This window comes from Trypanosoma equiperdum (genome assembly GCF_001457755.1).
Source record: "Trypanosoma equiperdum strain OVI genome assembly, contig: ctg_815, whole genome shotgun sequence".
NCBI classification, from domain to species: Eukaryota; Euglenozoa; class Kinetoplastea; order Trypanosomatida; family Trypanosomatidae; genus Trypanosoma; species Trypanosoma equiperdum.
In genome coordinates this window covers 24,037-43,641 of record NW_027124771.1, presented here as the reverse complement: position 1 = coordinate 43,641, position 19,605 = coordinate 24,037, and the positions used below count along the sequence as shown (strand labels likewise).

The following is a 19,605-nucleotide window of genomic DNA, read 5'->3' as shown; positions in this document are numbered from 1 at the left end:
GCGCGCACCGCTCCATTGGCAGCCGTTGCGGCCGCTTCCACAAACCCCGAAGACCTGTGAAGGAAAAGCAGCGCCACCTCAGCTTTGGTGAGGTGGAGGCAGCACAGAGGGGAAGGGGAACACAACTTAACGTCTTCAAGCACAGTGAGTACCTCGTAAAAGCTTCGTTTGGAAGGGCACCGGAGGTACGATATGGTAGCGTTGCGGAGATGCTCGAGAAGCTTACTTTCCTCCGCAGTCACTGAGATATGCCCCACCACCTCACGAGGCGTTGACACCGTAGACTGTATTGGTTTAGTGCTTAAATCAGAGTTTGCCAGCGTGGTTTGTGGTAACTCACCCACCGCACCGGTAGTTCCATTTCCACTTTTCGCATCGGTAATGCGGTGGCTGCCGCGACAGCTCTTCCGTTTCGAGTCTTCAGCAACGATTTGCAGTGAATAGGGTCCGCCGGTACATTGTTTCCCCGCCTCACCCAAACCATTGGGAGTTTCCCCTGAAGTAGGGGTAGATTGGCGAGCTCTACCTCGATGTTTTCGGCCACCGCGACGACACCGCCTTCCTCCTTTTCCTTCGCCTTCATAGCCCCCTTCCTCAGCACATTCACCGTTACCGTTACCAGCAGAACCAGCTCCGGGACGTTTGTGGCGCTGCTCTATAGCCCAGCGCTCAGTGTCAGTTAGCCCAAATGTGCAGGGTTTACCAGTACCCACGTCACGGTCTGTCACATAGCCCCCAAGAATGGCGTGTTTGCTGATTTCTACCGCGAGGTGAAAAGATGCGGCGATACGGTGACCATGCATCTCCAACATTTTCAGGGCTGCCTGCTCCTCAGCGTACTCAACGAAACAAACATAAAACATCTTATCAGGGTTCGGGGTCGTTTTTGGCTTCACAAGTCGGACCTTGTAGACCTCTCCACATGACCAGAGAAGAGCCCGGATGTCAGAAAATGCCATGGACACTGGTATGAACCTCACGTGAACCGTTCGGCGACGGCGTCCATCGCTCTCTGTCTTGCCGTTACTCTCCACGGGAGCGTCACTTACCTCTTCTCCTTGCGCGGAGTCTACAATGTCATTGTGACTCTCTATTTCGTCACATGCCTTTCCTTCCAACCCTCCTTGCGGTTCTGGCCGGTCACAAGTGGGGATGCTCGCAGTTTGCTGTTGTGCCCGTGTTTGAGTGGAGTTTAAATCACCATCTGTAGTGCCTAAATATGGCGCAGCAACAGGACTCTGCCGCTGCCTCACTGCATCCGCCTTCCTTCTGTCTGCTTCAATATCGTCAACACCTGGTGACTCATTGTTGTCTCCCTCTCGGCTCTCGTTGCGCCCAAGGAGCCCTTCCTGCGTTTCCGATGTGTGGAGTGAGGTAGACGATGCCGAGGCCTTTGATATAGGCGAGACCTTCAAACATTGATCTTCAACACGTGGCTCAGAGAATTGTTCTGCAGGTCCCTTGCTTTCCATCTCCGGGACAGCCTCATGCCGAGTGGCAACACCAACCACCGCACCGGGAAGAAGATCCAAGTCACAGCAACGAGCGTCAGTCTCGTAAGACGTAACGTCAAGTACGTGATCGCCAATGTACAACAACAAGTTCTTTGGCAAGATGCCTACGGCCACGTGGACAAAGGAACACACGTCTAGCAACGTTGCCTTCTCAACCCAGTTCTTGTGGTGCATCGCGTAGATGTATGAGTCGGCGATGTGTACCAAGCATAATGTCTTCCCGTCAAAAAAGCGGCATGCGGTGTAACGATGGCCCGTGTCGCCACACAACAAGCACGAGGAGAGTGCAAGAGACGAAATTTCCCTCCACTCGCCTGCAGTGGTCTCGCAATCCCCAGGTAACACCTCACCTCCGGCATGTGTGGGGGCTGCTAACTTCACGCAGCTGTCACACTTGTTGGAAACCGTATTCTCTTTGTGCTGGGCGTCACACCCCCAATTTTGCGTCCATGGGGTCCCTTCACGGGTAAACGTGGCGATATCTGCTGTTGCCACCGCTGGTGGTTGGGTTTGGTGACTCGTGGGAACTGCAGAGTATAAATCGTTCGTCACAGGTCGTGTATAACAATCCCTCAAAAACCGTTGATATGCACACCAAAACGGATGAAAGTATTTGTAGTAACGTTGTTCAGCTTCCATCCAGCCTTCTGCACTCTGTGGACATAATTGAGGGTGCTGGGGTCCCGTCGGGTAATATGCTCCATCAGAAGGCCCACCAGCGAAAGGAAATGGAGGGAACATCACACCACCATGCAACCAATCTCGAAATAAGTCTGGGAAACAAGGAAGAGTTGCAGGGCCGTCAGTCATATTGTTATAATGCACGGAAGGGAAATGTTGCGGGTACGTGGCAACGGGCGCAGGGGGTAATGTGGCCATTTGTACCATACCCGGAAGCCAATCCAATGCCTGTGGATTGAACCTACCCCGGGGCTCTTTTTCATGTTGGTGACGCGGGAAATACATATTGTTTAATGGGGTTATCTGTTAAATGTATAGTGGCAAATTAGAGAGAGAAAAAAAAGGTAAGAACGAAGGAGACGGCGAAGTGGTACTACATGATTGCAGGCATACGCTTATAATGGAAGCGACTACCTCAGGTGTAGTCCAGAAGAAAGGAATTAGATGTCTTCATGTCTACACTATGGCGCCTGAAGAGGTTCAGAGAATACCGCTCTTAACACTTCTCTACCGCCAATACAGTCACACACGACACCACTGCTCCTCTCCAATCCCAAGACAGCTTGGAGCGCGTTATCATATATTCACAGCCTGAAGGCGAAAGGGAAAGGGAACATAGAGAGACACACACGCGCACATTACGAAAAAAAAAGGGAAAAAAGGAAAAAGGAAGGAAGGCACGCCTCCTTGTGACTATCCTCGGCTACGTGATGGAGCCCACATGCAACTGAGGTAAGTTACTGGAAAGCAAATAAAATACAGAGGAAATATTGAAAGCGAGATAATAATGACGGTGATAATATTAGTAATGTTGTTGGAGACAGAGTGTACACCCCATAAACGCATTAGGTAAACAACGGAAGAAAAGTAAAAAATATATATATAAAAGAAAAAAATAACTGCCTCGGTACCCTCAACCCCAACACCAGTCCTCCTTTACTGTGTTGCACATCAACACTTTACATCACGGAGAAGGTTCAATGGGAAAAAGACTTATATGTGGCTCCCCTCGTTCGTTGTAACAAATGATGACACCACAACTGTCATCTCGTTACTTGCGGTCATGTCATGCCGGTCTTTTACAGGGGAGAAAGAGAAATATATATATATATATATATATATATATCGCATTCGTCACAACGATAGGCAATTGAATAAAAATTGGCACCTACAAAAATAAATAAATAAAATAGATTTAAAAAACGAAACAGTAAATTTTAGGAGGAACGTGACTCGTCGGAGCTTCAAGAATCAAGAGTTTACCACATTGACCGATTCGGGGGTGCGTGTCTCGTCATAGCTCCCGCCACTGATTGACTGCTCCTCGGGCATAAGTTGCATATCCTCTTCCGTCAGTTGGACGAAGCTACTGCCATCTGCTGACGTCGTCACTGTCATACTTGGTGCTGTTAAAACGCAATTGCTATCGCTGCTGCCGCCGTCGATATCCAATGGTCCCGTTGCATATGCCGTGTGACGCTCCATATGACTTATATTGTTTGGTTCAACAAAGTGGTGTTCGACGGTTTCCTCTTCTTCGTCGTTATCACTTCCTGAGTTGGTTGGGCTAACGTTGAACATTAGCAGAACGGCTGCGTCTGCTAGTGCATCCAGTAACTTCATTACAAACATTTCAAAAAATAAATTAAAAAAAATATATATATATATATATAATATCCCTCTCACCAGAAATGTACCCCGTTTCCCCCCGTTGCGGTCTTCCTTATACGGGTGCTTTCTCACTTTGTTCAGGGTAGTGAACCTTTTATTTAATCAACTCCTCACGTTTGTACGTTTACACATGAAAGACAAAGTTTCGTGTAGGGGGAAAAAGAAAAGACAAGAACAAAAAGAGGAGTAAATGGTGACGGAAAACAGCTCGCTGCGAACAAATGCCCCACCAGGGAGCAAAAAAAATAAAAATAAATTGCGATACGCTGAGGGGTACGTGACGACTCAGTGATAGGCGTGATGGATACAAACACCTATATATGCACATATGTGTATATATGGATATATAGATGAACATGTATCTGTGGGTGCTTTTGGTTATTCATATGGAAAACGTATGTTGGTAAAGCTGTTGGGAACCATTGGGGACGGTACAACAAATGATCAACCTATGCCTCCACTGGAGCTCCACCGTTTGACCGAGTGTTTTGTCTCTGTTCCGCGACTTCCTCCAACACCCGCAGCAGTTTTTTGTGTTGAGGAATCATCAATTTATTTTCTGCTGCATCAAACACAGCCAGCCGATTGGATGTTAGTTCCCGTTCAATCGCTCTGAGGCGGCCCACTGAAATCATCATTCCTCGATCGTCGAAGTGTTGCTGGTGGAGACTCATGGGAACGAAGACATTTTCGCCCGACGCTTCCTGTCGCTCAATCATGCATCGTAAGACATCAGTAAACGTGGCGGGAAGACTAAAAAGTATACGTCTAATGGTGTCTTGAAGTGGTAAAGAGGTCCCAGGGCCAAGACTTCCTCTTAACCCGTGATGACCAAACCTTTTCCCCCCTGCTGCTGCTGCCTCAAGGTCTGTGAGCAACGTGAGACTTTTAACACATGCCATTTCATGCACCCGTGGGAGCAACATCGAGCGGAGGTGTACATACGCCAATCGAAACGGCTCCAACTGCGCCGCACTGTTTGACATGGCCCAGTTTGGGTCGTCGAATGAGCATAGCAACATTACACGATTGGGATGGTCACGTGCAATGTTCTGAAGCTCTACCAGAAGTGGTGGGTCGAGTTCGTCTATACCATGCACTACTAGGATCAACCTCGGAACATAGTCGCTATAATGAACTGGAGGATTGGCAGATTGTGCAGCAAGTCCCCCCGTGAGCATCTGAGCTGTGTAGGATGGAAGCGACTTCCACTGCACGCACGAACGGAGGGGAGCGCCGCATTCGACACGAAGCCGGCGCATGATGTCTGGAGATGAAACCGTATACCGTGGTTGCAGGCAAGTGTTTTCACTCTCCGATAGCGGAACCGACGTTACGGCCGTTTCCGTTTCCCGGCATCGCCGCTCACAAGGAGTTTCATATAAAGGTACGCTGTAATTCCAGTCTGATACCTCGCTCAGGTAATACCGTCGCAGCCACAACCGCACTTTTCTGCTGGTTTCCATAGCCTCAGGATGAGTTTGGCGCCACCCACCCGTTCCGGCAGCGTCACACACTTTTTCTCCGCACCGTCTTTTCGAACCCTGCGCAGTTTGCTGAGTAGTTCTCTTAATATCAGAGTGCCCACCATCCTGCACAAGCATCACGGACCGTTCTCGCTTCATAGTAATGGGTGCGGGGGAACACACAGTCATGCTCTCCTTGCGCTGTGGGGTAGTCGCCTTTAATGTTTTGGCTGCAGTTAAGTCACAACAACCAGGATCTCCCACTTTTAGTCCCATATTTTCTCGCCTTTTTTCGGTGGAACCGCCCATCATCGCGACCGAAACGTCTCTCACAGGGGAGCGGTAAGAGCGACTTCGCGACGACTCCGAGGATGTTGAGGAGGAAACCACCAAATAACATTGATCAGACGGGTTTCCGCATTCATCCCGCGACGGTGCTTGCGAACGACTGATACGCAGAAACGGATCACAGTCCCCTCCACGAAAAACGAGGTTGCGCAGCACCTCCTTTTCTACGATATGACGCTGTTCCTGCAATTGCTTGCTAATTTCCCGCAGCTGCCGAGTCACACGGTTTGCAGAAGAGCGGTAGCCATCCACAAAGGCTACTCCCAAATTTCTTAACTCGGCGGATTGCGCAACGTGGTGAAGAAAAAAGTATTTTGATGCAATTCCGTACACAGCTACAGAACGGCCCTGTAGCAGATAGTCAACCGCTAGCAACAGTTCCTCGCATCGGATCCCCTCTGGCCACGTCAAGTGGGGTTCACCTTCCCCCATAACAGGAGGCTCTGCGTTGCCTTTAGTTTCAGTTCCATTATTCTGACCCTCACCTTCGTTCCCCTTTGTCACACCTGAGCCAACACACCCCGCCGTCTCCGTGATACTATTTTCTCTTCTAGGCGAGCAGATTCTGCTAGGTGGACGTCGCATATGCTCCGGAAGCCATTGCGTTGGCAAAAGATTCCTCACCGGATCGCTGGTGGCGGTACGATGCAGTACGTCGACAACGAGCAACGGGCGTACGGTGTTGCGTGGCAGCTCCTTAACCGCCATCAACTGCCCATCTCGCTGTGGGTGTCCCTGTTCCATCCGTCGACCTCCTGGTGATTTGACAACAGGTCGAGGCGACCCCGACCTCGCCGTGGCTCTCCGGTAGATGTCCTCGGTGACGTACAGCGCCACTGCATGGATCTTATGAATGCCATACGAGCCATATGGAATGTGCACCCGGAGCCTATGCGGAGGTAACCCTGGGAGAGTAGGTGGACAGCGAATCGTGTGCAACGGTGTAATGGTCTCTTCCCCTGTGATGGAGGGGTGGGACTCCCGCAGCTGCCGATTCACGCCACACCATACTAGCGATTGCTCCAACCTTGGGTTCTGCACAACACACGAAAAACTACAACCCTCCTCACAGAACGGCCGCCGACCCAACACTCCAGTGCGAGATGCCTCCGGAGGCACACCGATGTTGCCACCAAACTCGGTGGGCGACGGTTCTGTGCCGAGAAACTGAGCCGTTAGCGGTGCTTGCGATTGGGCTCTCTTCTCACGTTGCTCCTTCATGGTGTAGTAACGCTGAACCACATCCACATCATACGATGCCCCTTGACCTCGAGTGAGTCGACGTGGAGGACGTGGACCCTCACATGTCCATTCGAACACGGGCACAGATTCCTTCTCGAGAACCCCCGAGCGACACAAAAAACAGCGGGGTTTCATGAAGTCGTCGGCACTGTTAGGTGTGTCACTCCCGCGTGAGTTTGGAGTAAACGCTTGGGTGGGTGTCCTGTCGGCAAGACTCTTTTCTGAGTTTGTCGCAGCGCCACCTTCACCGCCGGTGCCGCCACTAGTTGTTGTGGTTGCCAATGAGAGAAGGGACGACGGAATGGCGTCATAACACCGAGCGCAAACAGTGTATGCACAAAATGTGCAGTGAAATGCTTCTGCTGCTCGGTAGCATGGACGACCCTCACTTTCCGGGCATGGAACCCACGGTATTTCCTGCAAAGCAGCAAACAGTTCATCCCGCTTCATACATGCACGGCGGCTAGGCTTTCCTTATCTCCTTACACTTCCCAGCTTTTACGGTGTCTCGCCTATCCCGTCCTTTCTCCTTGGTGTAAGCACCTTTCTGCTATATTTTTACACAATGTGGAGCCTACACTGCTCTTTTTGTCGATGAAAAAAGTGCTAGTCTGTGAGAGCTGATCCAGCTAACTCAACATGTAACCCAACTTCCCCACACGAGCACACAGAATGGCCAGAATGTGGAAGGAGATGCAACGAGTGTATCAATATGACTGAAAGCACTTTTTTTTTAAAAAAAAAAGAAAAGTTATGGAAATCGCACGGTAGCCTACTAGTAAATAAAACTGAGCTGTAGGCCGCTATAAATTCAGTTCGAACGAAAACAAGAGGTACAGGGTCTGGCAGACGGGGTGCCGCTTTAACGCAGTAACGAGGAACCACCAAGAGATGACGTTAGTAACCAGACAAGGTGGTTCAACATATGTTAGTGTTCCTTCAAAAGAAAACTGTGCGCAACCGGACCGGGGCTCCTCTTTCTCCTCCACCTCCACTGATATTCAACTCATTCCCCTTCCTTCAGCCGCAGTTTTGCCACCGTTGCCGTCTCACTTCTTCACAGACACCAAAATACCTAATTATCAGCCTTCGTAGTTGTTCTGCCACGTCACAAGGCAAACCCACGTACTTGTCCACGTGTGCGGCTTTCTTCCACCATCCTTTACAACACCACAGTTGCTATTATTCGTTCTTCCGCACCTTATTTCATCATTTTCCTTTCCCTCACCTTTTCCACCTCGAAGTCAGGCTCATACCGCCTCATTCAGCGGCGCCGATTCCATCAAAGTATGTGCTTTACTTGTGTGAGGGCGTCAAATCGAGGGACAGCGGAGGCCGAACCAATGTACGAAACTGTAGGTTGAACCGCTTGTACGTACTTCGCTAATGTGTCACGAAACACTGCTGGAGTGACGGCATCCACTCGCTCGAACACCTCCCGCAGAGGCACGCGTCGGCCAAGGTGAATCATCTGCCGACCCAAGTCCTCCGCGCTATTTGTTGTGCTGTCTCGCATCATCATAACCGATGACTTATACTCACTTTTTGCCTCCTCGAGGAGTGCAGCGTCAACAGCTTTGGTAGACAGCTCATTAAACAACTTTAGCATGTGATCCAGCAACACAGTCTGGCTCTCATCTCGCTGAACACCGCCGTTGGCGTCAGCGACTGCCGTGCGCATAGTAACTAACTGATACCCAAGGAGACTAGTCTCTTTGTATGGAGTATAGAAAGGTCGCAGCTGGACCAGGTTTGACAACTTTTCCCACGGGAGCCGCGGGTTCAGTCGCTGATGGGCAAATTGGTCATGTTGTCCTTCACGCACTTGCCCAATAACGTTATGAACTAACTGTAGTGCGTAGCTGTCGTCGTGTATGGCCCCGCATATAGGATACGCGAAAGCGGTATTTGCCGTGGCCATTTGTTCGTTCCACATCACGGTGTAACCACCCCGGTATTGTGACTGCAGCAGTGGGGAGTTGTTCGCTGCAGGGAGGTTTCCAAAGAACTTCTCGGCAAGCCTATGTGCTTCTTCTGGATGGATGCCACCGGAACTAATGAAAGACATGCGCGGGCCGGTGTAGTGCACCCGAACAAACTCCTGTATCATGTCACGGTTTATGCGGGAGGAAATGTTTTCCACAGGGCCTAGAATAGTGAGCGGAAGCCCGCAGTGTGCCGGGTCATAAGCTGCCTGATGGAGGTTATCCATGAGCACTTCATCCACCAGCTCCTCCACCTCCCGCATCTCGGCTAGGATTGTCGGCCTCTCCAACTCGACATCGCTTGGGTCGTATCTGCCGTTTTGCAGTAAATCCGAGACAACATCAATCATTTTCTCCACATCATATTTGAACGCCTTCACGTAATATGCTGTTCGGTCACGCGAAGTGTATGCATTGAAGTGGGCCCCCCTATGCTCGAAGAGATCTTCCACGGCACGCTTGGAGTACTTTGCAGTGCCTTTGAAGTTCATGTGTTCAAGAAAGTGCGCAACGCCGTTGTTGTTAATATCCTCGAAGCGACTGCCTGCGTCAATCCACACCCCAACGGTGGCAAACTGACAATTTGGCAAATATTCGGTGGCCACACGACATCCGTTGGGAAGTGAAGAGTAAACAACCGGTGTGCAACGGTCAATCGCAGCAGCACATTGAGGAGCGCTCAGCGTGCAGTTCAGCACGGGAAGACATCTGCAAAAGGATGGACGAAGCATTTGTTGTTGTTAGGCCCTCGCACACACACAAAAAAAAAATTGCCGCTACGGACACGTACTAGTTTTGCCTCTTTCCGAATCTAATGACACGCCTGTGTTACCTCCGGAGTTAAACAAAAACAGAGGAATACAGGTGTAAACTGCGGCTCAAAAGAAAAGACAGTAATAAAGAGCTGCGATGAGGAGATGTTTCCTAATCTTTTCTTTGGCCACCTCCTGTTTGTGCCTGCTTCTTCCCACCTATTTCCGGTAATCTGCAAACATACACACACACAAAAAAAAAAGCGAAAAGAGAGAGGGTTTCAACAATGACAGTTTAGCAGTAATGAAATCAAAAGACGCAAAAAAGAAACATTGTAACTGGCGTTGGGCAGCGTGGGTGGAATATAGGGTGTTTTTAAAGTATGTGAAACAGTAAGACACAGTAGAAGTTATGGGTCCATGGGAGCTGGTTAATTGAATGAAAAGAAAAAAACGCACAACATAACCAGCTTCTATGGCAAACTGCTGCTTAAAAAACACTTAAGCATGACCCAAACTCAGGGAGGATACTTGAGAATTAAAGTGCAAGCGGGGAGAAGCAACGGAGCCAACACGCATAATACAAATGTAGGAACCAAGCAAATGCTAGAGCCCGAGATTCCCACATAGTAAAAACCTTTGTTACTCCATTTTTTTTTTTTCCTCCCCTCACCTAACGATCGCAAGGGACATATGCCGTCCTGTCATGTACCATGCTAGCAAGCTCTACCAATAATATCAGCATGAAGTCCGACACTTCCCTTCTTTCGTAAGTACGTCACTGAGGCTGGCACACGAAAGGTCCCTGAAAAGTGAACAGAGTGAGTGAGTGTGTGTGTGTAGGGGGCTCACTCACCGAGCTTTAGGTCCTTCAGACGTTGATATTGCTTCTGCAACTCTGTCACGTTAACGTCGCCCCCAACTTCTTCAAACCACCGTGATACGTCCTTCACAACGGACCGCCAGTCATTCGAGTTATCATCGCTTTGCTGCGCAGACCAGGCATCAAGGGACTTGTAATGAAGGAGCAGGGACTCGACGTCATTAAGCAGACCACTACGCCGCAACCGCTCGTCGTCAAGGCGCTGAAGTGCACGAAGGCGGTTCCGCGCTGCAAGGGCCTCCTCTTTGTTCATGTTCACACCGCCTTGCGAAGTTGAGGAAGGTGCTGGAGTGTTGTTCAACGGAAAGCGAAGTGCAAAATGCCTCACTTTTGCATTGTTATTCTTCCCACCAGTTCCTGCATCCCTCTCATTGACTTCCAGGATTTCGTCACCGGTTGGGGTCTCATTCTCTTTTGCTTCATCTGCTCTGGAGTTTTGCATTTTCGCGCTATTAGAGTTTGCTGCAGACGGAGAACCCCCACTTCTCTTTTCCCTCCCGGGGCTAATGGTACTCGTCGTGTCAGTTTCGTTTTGAGACGGATTGTTGTTCTCGTCCTTTTGTGCCGTAGTTTCGTTATCCCCAGTCTTTTTCACCGAAGGTAGCACAGTCACCTGCTCCGCGTATCTAGCGTGGACGTACGAACCGGCCACATAGGGCAGCCCGCTTCTACTGAGCACCACCTCCACCACCACCTCTACCTGGCGGAGGACCACAGAAGTTTTGGTAACTTTGTTCGCTCTTTCGGTACTCATTTCCTTTTCCTTCTCGCGCGCAGCATTCATGCTCCCACTCACACCACTCACTAGCACAGAACGCGAGTAGCGTCCGTTACCGTCATGAAGCGTTAGTGTGAAGTCGGCTGTGCGGTTTGGAAATATTAGCGACCGGGCTGCCGGAACGGTGGTGTTCCGCTTGGCGAACAGAAGGTTACGATGAGGCTTGGTTTCATTTGATTCCTTAATCGGGGGTGAAGCAGTGAAGTAGATATCATTTGTCAAGGACTCCATAACGCGAATTCGGCTGAGGGTGTCGTGGATCATCAGTGCCGCTCCTGAGACAACTGCCTCATCACTGTTAAGAGTTCTATCCGCCGGTTTACCGTAACCTTCACTCAACCGTTCCTGCAGTTTTGGCATACGTGTGGCACCACCAATTAGTTCAAGGCGCACCAACTCATTGAGTGACCGCACCGTACCATTCGTCTGCGTAATGGCGTGGTCACGAAGCCGTACTGCCTCGTTAAACAATTCACCACAGGCTTCTTCGAACTGCGCACGAGAAATATTTGCGATGAAGTCGCCCCCGTCTTCACGAACGCCGGGCACAACAAAAGGAACATTTTGATTTACCGACAACCGCTCCCTCGCCGCGTTGACGGCGCGTAGCAGGCTAACCACTGCGCGCCGAGTGGTGGCTGTAACCGGTTTTCTGTCTAGTACTGGCGTGACCGGTGTTGGCTTCGCGGCGGGGAACAAATTTCTCTCCACATAACGTGCAAGACAGCGGTCGAACGACCTGCCTCCTAGCGTATGGTTTGTAGCGGAAGCCACCAGAGTAACTGTCCCAAAGTCGTCACGTGCGGTAGCAGGGGTAAAACGAAACACGGCCACCTCGGTTTTGGAACTACCCATGTCGTATATCATTGCATATTTTCTCTCAGTTGTGTTGGAGGGATGACCACGAAATAAAGTCTCTGTATTGAGGTGTGCAAGCTGCGTTGCCGCTGCTGCAGAACCATGCACGAGGCGGATAGTTCGCAAACCCACCACGGCAGCAGCGTCAACCATGGCTTGACGGTACGCCAAACTGGAGGAGGTCGGCACAACCAACACAAGGTGTCGCACCGGCGCACCATCCAGCGAACGTTCCGCAGACCGTTTCATGTGTCCCAAAATCATTCCAATCAACTCCTCCACAGTGAACTCTATTGGTGCGGTGGTTGTACCTTCGCTGCTACCACCCGGAGTGATACGAACCACCGCAGACTTGCGGCGAATTTGCGGCACAACCACATACGTAAACCTATCGGTATCACTAAAAGAGATGACACCTTCACGTTCCGACCTTTGATTACCTGTTTGTTCGTGATGTTTCTGTCCCGCAGAGATTTCCTTCGAAACGATCAGTCCTGCGAGTAGCGAAGGGCCGCAAATGGACTGCTGGGGGAAGCGTGGTTCCAAAGAACGAGCCTCCTCTGCAAATAAGCGCTCGACGCTGCGCAACGTGTCGTTTCCGGCGTTGGGCACAATACGAAAGGCGATACATTGTGGGCTCTTACGGTTTGTCTGATCATTGAGTACTATGCTGGCCCGCGGGGCGGTGCTGCCTCCAATCACACGTGTGGCACCCTTCGCCCAGTCAGCTCCAATGTCTACGGCCAAAACTTCTGATCCTCCACTCACGGTGCAGCAACAACCAACCAGACACAACACCAACAGTAGTGCCCACTGTGCCAAACAGAGCATGGACATGACGGCAACGTGTGCGTTAGGGCGCTCAAACGCCTGCAGCTGCCCTCTCTGCGCGATAGATTCTTTTCCACAGAAAGGAAATGCTTAACCGGTCTTTTAATGAAAGCGAACCCAACTTGTCCCTTGGTTACTGGAAAACAACCACCCTCGTGTGGGCGTGACAGCGCAGGAGAAGAGTGATAAGAAGTGAAAAAAAGGGGGGTAGAATAACATAAATAAAGAAATGTATGAAAGAAGGGTTACCTTACATCTTTGTCTACACTCTCATTTCTCCACGTAAGTTGAAGAAGAACTATACTTTTTGGATGTAGTTTTGCCCCATAGATATGGTTATCACGACTTCGTGAAAGGGTTGGAGATACGAAGAAAGAATTTTCAAAAAAAAAAGACAGAGGGAGGAAAACAAGCAGAGAAACTTCGTCGTTAACCATTGAGAGAGTCAAAAGGAACTAAACTGGGGTACCTCTACTATTACGTTATATATGCATATAACATATATGCATATATATATATATATATATATATATATATGATGCTAACAACAATATTCTTTTCAGTTTTTCCTGCTATTTTCGTTTTGAACATTCCACCCTAACGGGAAGTGAAAAGTAACTTAAAAGAACAAAAAGCACGGAGTTGGCCGACCAAGGCAGTCCTCGCTAGGCTTGGAAGTCGCGCCTGATAATGATGAGCGCTGCGGTGGGTATTGTACTTTTTTTTTAAAAAAAAGGAGGTTCGGCACCACTTTATGAGATAAGATATGAGTGACGGGGAAGAAGGGAGAAAGTAAAAGGAGAAACAGAAATCGGGTCAAAGGGTTTAGCAGAGCTAAAAAGAGGAAAGAAAAACATGTAAATATTAAAGCATATGTACATGCATATATACATAAAATATGCACAATATTACTCTCATCAGCTAATATGACCCGTGTTGATGAACGTACAAGCACTCGTAATTCAATATGAATATGCGAAGGCCTTGATGTTTGAGTAAAAACTGGCACTTGCATGTTGGAAGGCGTTAACGGGCGTAAACCATATGGTGTGGGAGCATTAAATGTAAGCACAGCTAAAAGGTTTTTGGCACATACACACACAAAAATGCACACAAATACAAAATCACACACACACACAAATATTAATAAATAAATATATCAAGACATGTGATGAATATGTGTACTGGAGGATTCTCCTTCAGGTGGTAAGTTTCAGATGTTTCTTAAGCTCTTATCCAATCCAACCCGAATATGTGGTTGCGCTCTCTCATCTTATTTTAAGCACCTCACATTTTCCTTTTCCCCCATTTTCATTTGTATTTCCTCCTTTCACTTTTTTTGTTTCGTTTTGCTGCCTTAACTCGTTCTATTCCCCAACTCACCATTCCTTCAATGAATCGATTTTTTAAACATGTCTGTTTCACAACATCCTCAAATGGAAAAGGTAAATGAGGAAAATTGAGAGCAGAGATAGGAATATCAAGCATAAATGATGGAACGTGAGATGGAGCGCTGCCGCACGCACATAATATTCCTTTAATTATATCAACCACAAAAAAAACATCGGAAGAAAATTAATAGTAGTGAGAAGTAACAAAAATGAAGAAAAAATGGGGGAAAAGAAGAGGAGAGAACGAAAATCAAAGGGAGGAACTGCGTGGTGGTAGCCTTTACTGAGAAAGGAGGCAATAAACAAAGCAGGTAATACAGGCACGGGTACAAAACAAAAGGCTCAAGGGAAAGATAAAACACAAGACAAATGTCGTGACGGCAGAAACAGAGGGGAAGTAATGGTACGGAACGAGGCCGCACCGAAAAGCAGATACAAAAAGAAATCGGTCAGAAATAGACGTGTAAAAACAAAGAAAATCCGAAAGGAAGGGGAGGAACAGCCCCCTCTCCTATTTTCTCCCTTTGCCCGATCCGTTGCGGTGGTCATGCATAAGCGGCACGAGAAAAAAAACATGTAAGCGCAAAAGGGGGGAGAACTAAAACAAGAGAGAGACAAAATAGCTCATAATGAGACGGGATGAAAGGGGGAAAACAAAAGGTACAACTTCACACATATGTATGTTATATATATATATATATATATATATAGACGCGGTAAGCTCTGCGCGCACCTGCCAACGGCAAGAAATACACGCCGCCCCACTGATACACTGAACAAGTGGGCACAAACGTAGACGCACAAATATTACAAGGGTCAATGTGTTACCGATCTCTTCGTTCACTTAATTTTGATTACTAGTATCATTAGGACGTGTTCGACAGTGCTTCTTCCCAAAGAAAATGTTTAACAGTTGCTGTAGACCATTGCGGTACTTCTTTACGATGCGAAGCCTATCCTCACGTTCCCTATCCACTAAATCCAGCTGCAAATACCTCTGAAGGTCAAGCTCCAATGAGTCGTCCAATAATTTTTTGGCTTCCGTGCAGTCTGCAGCGGTCGTATCATCTTTTTGGGGTTTGGACGATCCCAACGGCTCCCTGATCGGCTCTGTTGTGTCCCCTTTTGGGGCTTCGGAGGGATTGTGAGGTCGACCTGATTCCACCGTGTTTTCGGAACAGTTGGATATGCAAATGGAGATGCTGTTCTCTGCGTGAGCGCCACTGCTTGCTAAAGAAGCGCACGAGTTGGGTAGTATTCCATGAGACACACCCGCTGTATTGCCTACGGGCCCGGCTGTTAGTGGGTTGCAGCCGTGAGACGATGGAGGAGAAGTACACGCCATGAGGCCGTTTAAGGGGTCATCTTTACTTTCGCTTTTCGGAGCATTTGCAGCTTCCGGCAGCACGCATATCGCGGCCGCTGAGTTTGGTAACGGAGCACACCCTTGACGCTCACTCGAACCCTCCGGCCGCCCCGGTAAGTGGTGGCGGTCAACACAAGCTTCCCTTTTACCGCCACCTTTTGCTCTTCGCAAACCATCCGATTGCGGGCATCCACGAAGCATGACAGCCCTCCTCCTACACAAAGCTTCCTTAAAATCTCGATCTAATACCTCACTTGTGAGCGTTTGAATTTTGTAGCGTTCGGAAGCCTCTTCTCGCATAACTGTGGTGCGAGCCCCCCACTCCTCTTCCGTTAATATGCTCGTATAAACGTGGAGCATATCTACTGAAATCGCTGGTGGGCGTTGGTCGGTGCCGCTACTTCCACTGTCGGATCGGGTCTCCCTTGTCATACCCGTGCAGAAATCTCTTGAACATTGCAAATTTCCTATGCTCAACCTTTGAAGCCCCCGCACGGCTGGGGACTGGCCTCTCGTGGGGCCAAATGGGACCAGCAGCATTCCAGGGCTCCGGTGAGCAGACGAAGCTCTCGACGACGGGGCGCAGCAGCTGGGTACACACTTTCCCGTTGAGATCCCTCTTTTTACGGGCGAAGTGAATGGCGAGGCGTTTACGGAACTGTCGCATGACATTAGCGCGGGCCGGTTCAAGTGAGGGATCTCCGTCCTGCCTAACAACTGGTTCGCTTGCGCGACACTCACTGCCTTCCTCAAATCTGTCGATGCAGCCTCTCTTGATGATTCGGGACTTCTGAAATTAGCCCCAATTTGGCGAGCGAGCAAGGCGCACCTCCACCACGTGTGGAAGTAATGTCCCATCAATGACCTCCTCTGTGTTGTGAACAGCAAGCTCGCAACCGCATGCATGGGGATCGCAGCAACATGAGAGCTGAAGGACATTCCATTAGTATGTTTGCTCTCCGCATCGGTAAGTGAAAAATCGTCGACGTGTTGCCTGGATAGGCTAAAATCACTGACAGAGTTCTGGGCAAGTTGAGTTGAGCCGCGGAAGGAATTACTTCCCGCGACAATCTTACGTCTCCTTACTGTTAGCGCGGGTGACTTTACAACTTCAGGCGCATCCAGCGACCGATGGAAGGTAGAGGAATCGTCATTAACCAATGTGCTTATGGCACAGGCTTCCACCGGTCGCGGTGCTACAGATGCGTCAGGAGCATTCGGGTTCGATGTGGCATCATTTTGGTTGTGTGATATCGGCGGCGAAGTGGGCTCCGCCTGGTCGTCTACAACTGCATCTGGTTGGAGCGGCATGGAGCCTGGACTCACGCACCGAGAAAATCGAGAGGGGAACAATGAGCCCTGCTGCAGCGAGGGATGAGCAGAGTCTTCAGCTTGACAAGGGACACTAACTGGTGGGATCGTTTGCTCCAGATTCCTTGCGTTTTCCATCGTACAAAAGGAGTTTCTCCAAGAAACAACTGTATCTTCGTTCATGCCACACAATTTGAGGGAAAGATATGTGCATTGAAAACAACAGCAATAATTAGATGAGAGGGGATGTGTTAGACAGCTAGAAGAATAGCATAACTCGATTGGGTAATTCACACACCAGAGGGGAGAGTGAAAACGGTCCTGGTCATTCATTTTTCCACAGATCCTTTTTTTCTGCACGCGCCACGGATGGGGACTGCAGTAATGACATGAGAGAGAGAGAGAAACAGCAGAGAACAAGCATGCTTCGTTTAACACCTCTGCAACAAACCGTCCACCACCCAACTTTCGTTGTCGGGTGTCACGGCCTTTGAAAACAAAGCGACTTCTTCTTTGAAGCTCTTGTTGAGGAAAGAAATTGACATAAACTATCAAACCTTGGCAGCACAACGATTGGACGGCACCTTGGTCCGCACCTTAACTTTTAAAACAGGCGCTGCTTTCGCAGCAGTATCCACAAAGTAGCCCTTGATGCGAGGTGAAACAACGATTAATACATTCTCGGACGCGCTACACTCGTTCCTCCGAGTATAAACCTCAGCAAAAGGTGCTTTCCTCAAACGCTTCTTCACCTGGGTATCCCAGGTTCGCATACGCATTCCACACACGTTCTATGAGCAACATCATGTGAAGATGGATCAGTTCATGTGACAAACGCTGCAGTGCCAACTCCACCAACAGCCGGACTTGCATGTGAGTTTCATCTTTCGCGATTTTTACGCTATGCGCACCTTCATTGGCATGTTCGTTGCTCGCCGACAGCTCTCTAGCATCGCATTCGGACAACACGGTTGTCAGTTCATAAACTATTTGGCGCATCACAGTAGCCTTCTCATTCTTGGTTACTGCCACCTCCTCAACACCACTAAGTCTCTGTAACGCCTCTACTCCCAAAAGATCAAACATTGCCTCGAGGTTTTTTCGGCCCCAGCAACGCTGTTGCAACCTTGTAGTTGGCTCAGGGCCCATGGGTGGTAGCAAGGGTGTGATGTGTCTGCTGATGAAGGCCCGGAAAGTGCGCTCACCAACGTTTGCTGCGTAGCTTCCGTCGGGTGAGAGCACTAAAGATTCCCGCAGCACCCGCCTACCGCCACTAACATCTGTGGATAGTATGTGCAAAATTGCTCTTAATTCGCCCCGTCGTACAACCGCTTCCCTTTCAAAAACATAGCATTGACGTAAATCGCTCCACGACGGACCGTCATGTGATGGGCGCAGGTAAGGATGTGGCCGTTCGGTATTCATAAACCTCACGGGAAACCTCCCTGCCCACAGCTCTTGCATCAGAGCAGATGGATCCCAACGCCGTGGATAAATAGCAGTCAAGCGGAGGCCCGCCATTCGTGTCACATGATCCCACCATGCGCAATGGCGAATGGGCAACTCAACTGGCTCACAGCAGAGTTTGCAGTAGTTCTCTGGAGTAATAAACGCAAGCTTAGATTCGTTGGGAGGATCATAAATGTAAGAGCAGCTACGCAGCGGAAAATGGTAACGTGGCCATGATGGGTTCCCTTCCGGCATCTTCACCTTGCTCATGCCGTGAAAATCCCTCTTCTCCGACTTCACAAGATTTCGCCGTAACCACTCCAGTTGGCGGTCGGCGCACACACAATCGCCAGTTAAAGCACCCTTTTGGAAGTCCAGTTCACATGGTGAGCCAAGCGAAGGTTCCGCTTGCGTGTTGTTGAGTGGAAACCGCCGAATCGGTGTTGGAGCCCCTGCTGTGGTTGAAGCAGGTGCAGAAAACATGCCACTAAAAGAGCGCTGCCGCGTGCTATGATGTCGCGTGGGTACGGTAAAATGCGTCTGAATTGTGGACCTGAGTGACATTTGGAGGGTCCTACCGCATGAACAATATGGCTATGTCAAGTTTTTTCGACTGGGAAGACAGGCACCTGCCACGTATGAAAAAAAAACAGGAATAATATAGGAAGGAATAGCTGTGGGAAGGCGGATACAGATGAAAAGGGCTGAAAAAGACTCGCAATAGATACTCCCAAGTTTACAAATTTCGGACCCCAACCATACAACGAAAAAAACAAAAAGTAGCGGTTTGGTAATGCGGCAAGACACATTACTTCTGGCAAGTGTAAAGTACATTATGACGTATGTTCGCAAACAAATCGGTTGCTTGTGCGATGGGAAACTCCTGCAGCCATCATCGACACCACATCAACGGAGGACGTCATCCACATGCATCGTTGACGTGCCGCGCAGCAGTAATTTCCGCTCAGCTTTACATCGGGTTATCAGTAACAGCGCTTCCCTCCTTCTCAACACATGGGTTACCCATCACACATTAGTTATGGTGCTCTGGAAGAGTATACCCCGCCGCAGGGGAACTG

The 19,605-nt window shown here is 49.3% G+C and overlaps 8 protein-coding genes and 2 pseudogenes across 10 annotated transcripts in view; 2 read left to right on the top strand and 8 right to left on the bottom strand.

Moving 5' to 3' along the window:
- TEOVI_000377400:pseudogene overlaps window positions 1-2,480 on the bottom strand; it is a 3,109-nt pseudogene extending 629 nt beyond the window's left edge. The window contains exon 1 of the mRNA in view: window positions 3-2,480. Coding sequence covers window positions 3-2,480 — 2,478 coding nt within the window. The remainder of the gene's footprint in view (window positions 1-2) is intronic.
- A 966-nt stretch (window positions 2,481-3,446) lies between these two features.
- Window positions 3,447-3,827, bottom strand: TEOVI_000377300 (uncharacterized protein; the record flags this gene model as incomplete). Its single annotated transcript, XM_067226625.1, has 1 exon — window positions 3,447-3,827. The coding sequence occupies one exon, from the start codon at window positions 3,825-3,827 to the stop codon at window positions 3,447-3,449; it is 381 nt and encodes a 126-aa protein (XP_067082726.1).
- A 488-nt stretch (window positions 3,828-4,315) lies between these two features.
- Window positions 4,316-7,372, bottom strand: TEOVI_000377200 (uncharacterized protein; the record flags this gene model as incomplete). The annotated part of the gene is made up of 1 exon (XM_067226624.1): window positions 4,316-7,372. One exon carries the CDS (start codon window positions 7,370-7,372, stop codon window positions 4,316-4,318), a length of 3,057 nt encoding a protein of 1,018 aa, XP_067082725.1.
- An 832-nt stretch (window positions 7,373-8,204) lies between these two features.
- Window positions 8,205-9,638, bottom strand: TEOVI_000377100 (metallo-peptidase, Clan ME, Family M16; the record flags this gene model as incomplete). Its single annotated transcript, XM_067226623.1, has 1 exon — window positions 8,205-9,638. The coding sequence occupies one exon, from the start codon at window positions 9,636-9,638 to the stop codon at window positions 8,205-8,207; it is 1,434 nt and encodes a 477-aa protein (XP_067082724.1).
- A 186-nt stretch (window positions 9,639-9,824) lies between these two features.
- Window positions 9,825-10,056, top strand: TEOVI_000377000:pseudogene (annotated as a pseudogene). Its single transcript is given in 2 exon segments — window positions 9,825-9,914; window positions 9,916-10,056. Coding segments are annotated over 2 exon segments (231 nt in total).
- A 451-nt stretch (window positions 10,057-10,507) lies between these two features.
- TEOVI_000376900 (heat shock protein, putative) lies at window positions 10,508-13,015 on the bottom strand (the record flags this gene model as incomplete). Its single annotated transcript, XM_067226622.1, has 1 exon — window positions 10,508-13,015. One exon carries the CDS (start codon window positions 13,013-13,015, stop codon window positions 10,508-10,510), a length of 2,508 nt encoding a protein of 835 aa, XP_067082723.1.
- A 613-nt stretch (window positions 13,016-13,628) lies between these two features.
- TEOVI_000376800 (uncharacterized protein) lies at window positions 13,629-14,024 on the bottom strand (the record flags this gene model as incomplete). The annotated part of the gene is made up of 1 exon (XM_067226621.1): window positions 13,629-14,024. The coding sequence occupies one exon, from the start codon at window positions 14,022-14,024 to the stop codon at window positions 13,629-13,631; it is 396 nt and encodes a 131-aa protein (XP_067082722.1).
- A 1,220-nt stretch (window positions 14,025-15,244) lies between these two features.
- On the bottom strand, window positions 15,245-17,215 carry TEOVI_000376700 (uncharacterized protein; the record flags this gene model as incomplete). The annotated part of the gene is made up of 1 exon (XM_067226620.1): window positions 15,245-17,215. The coding sequence occupies one exon, from the start codon at window positions 17,213-17,215 to the stop codon at window positions 15,245-15,247; it is 1,971 nt and encodes a 656-aa protein (XP_067082721.1).
- Window positions 17,216-17,794: 579 nt separating this feature from the next.
- Window positions 17,795-19,090, bottom strand: TEOVI_000376600 (uncharacterized protein; the record flags this gene model as incomplete). Its single annotated transcript, XM_067226619.1, has 1 exon — window positions 17,795-19,090. One exon carries the CDS (start codon window positions 19,088-19,090, stop codon window positions 17,795-17,797), a length of 1,296 nt encoding a protein of 431 aa, XP_067082720.1.
- A 229-nt stretch (window positions 19,091-19,319) lies between these two features.
- TEOVI_000376500 (uncharacterized protein) overlaps window positions 19,320-19,605 on the top strand; it is a gene marked incomplete at both ends in the record, with an annotated part of 336 nt that continues 50 nt past the window's right edge. The window contains one exon of the mRNA XM_067226618.1: window positions 19,320-19,605. Within this exon, the coding sequence (XP_067082719.1) occupies window positions 19,320-19,605 (286 nt within the window).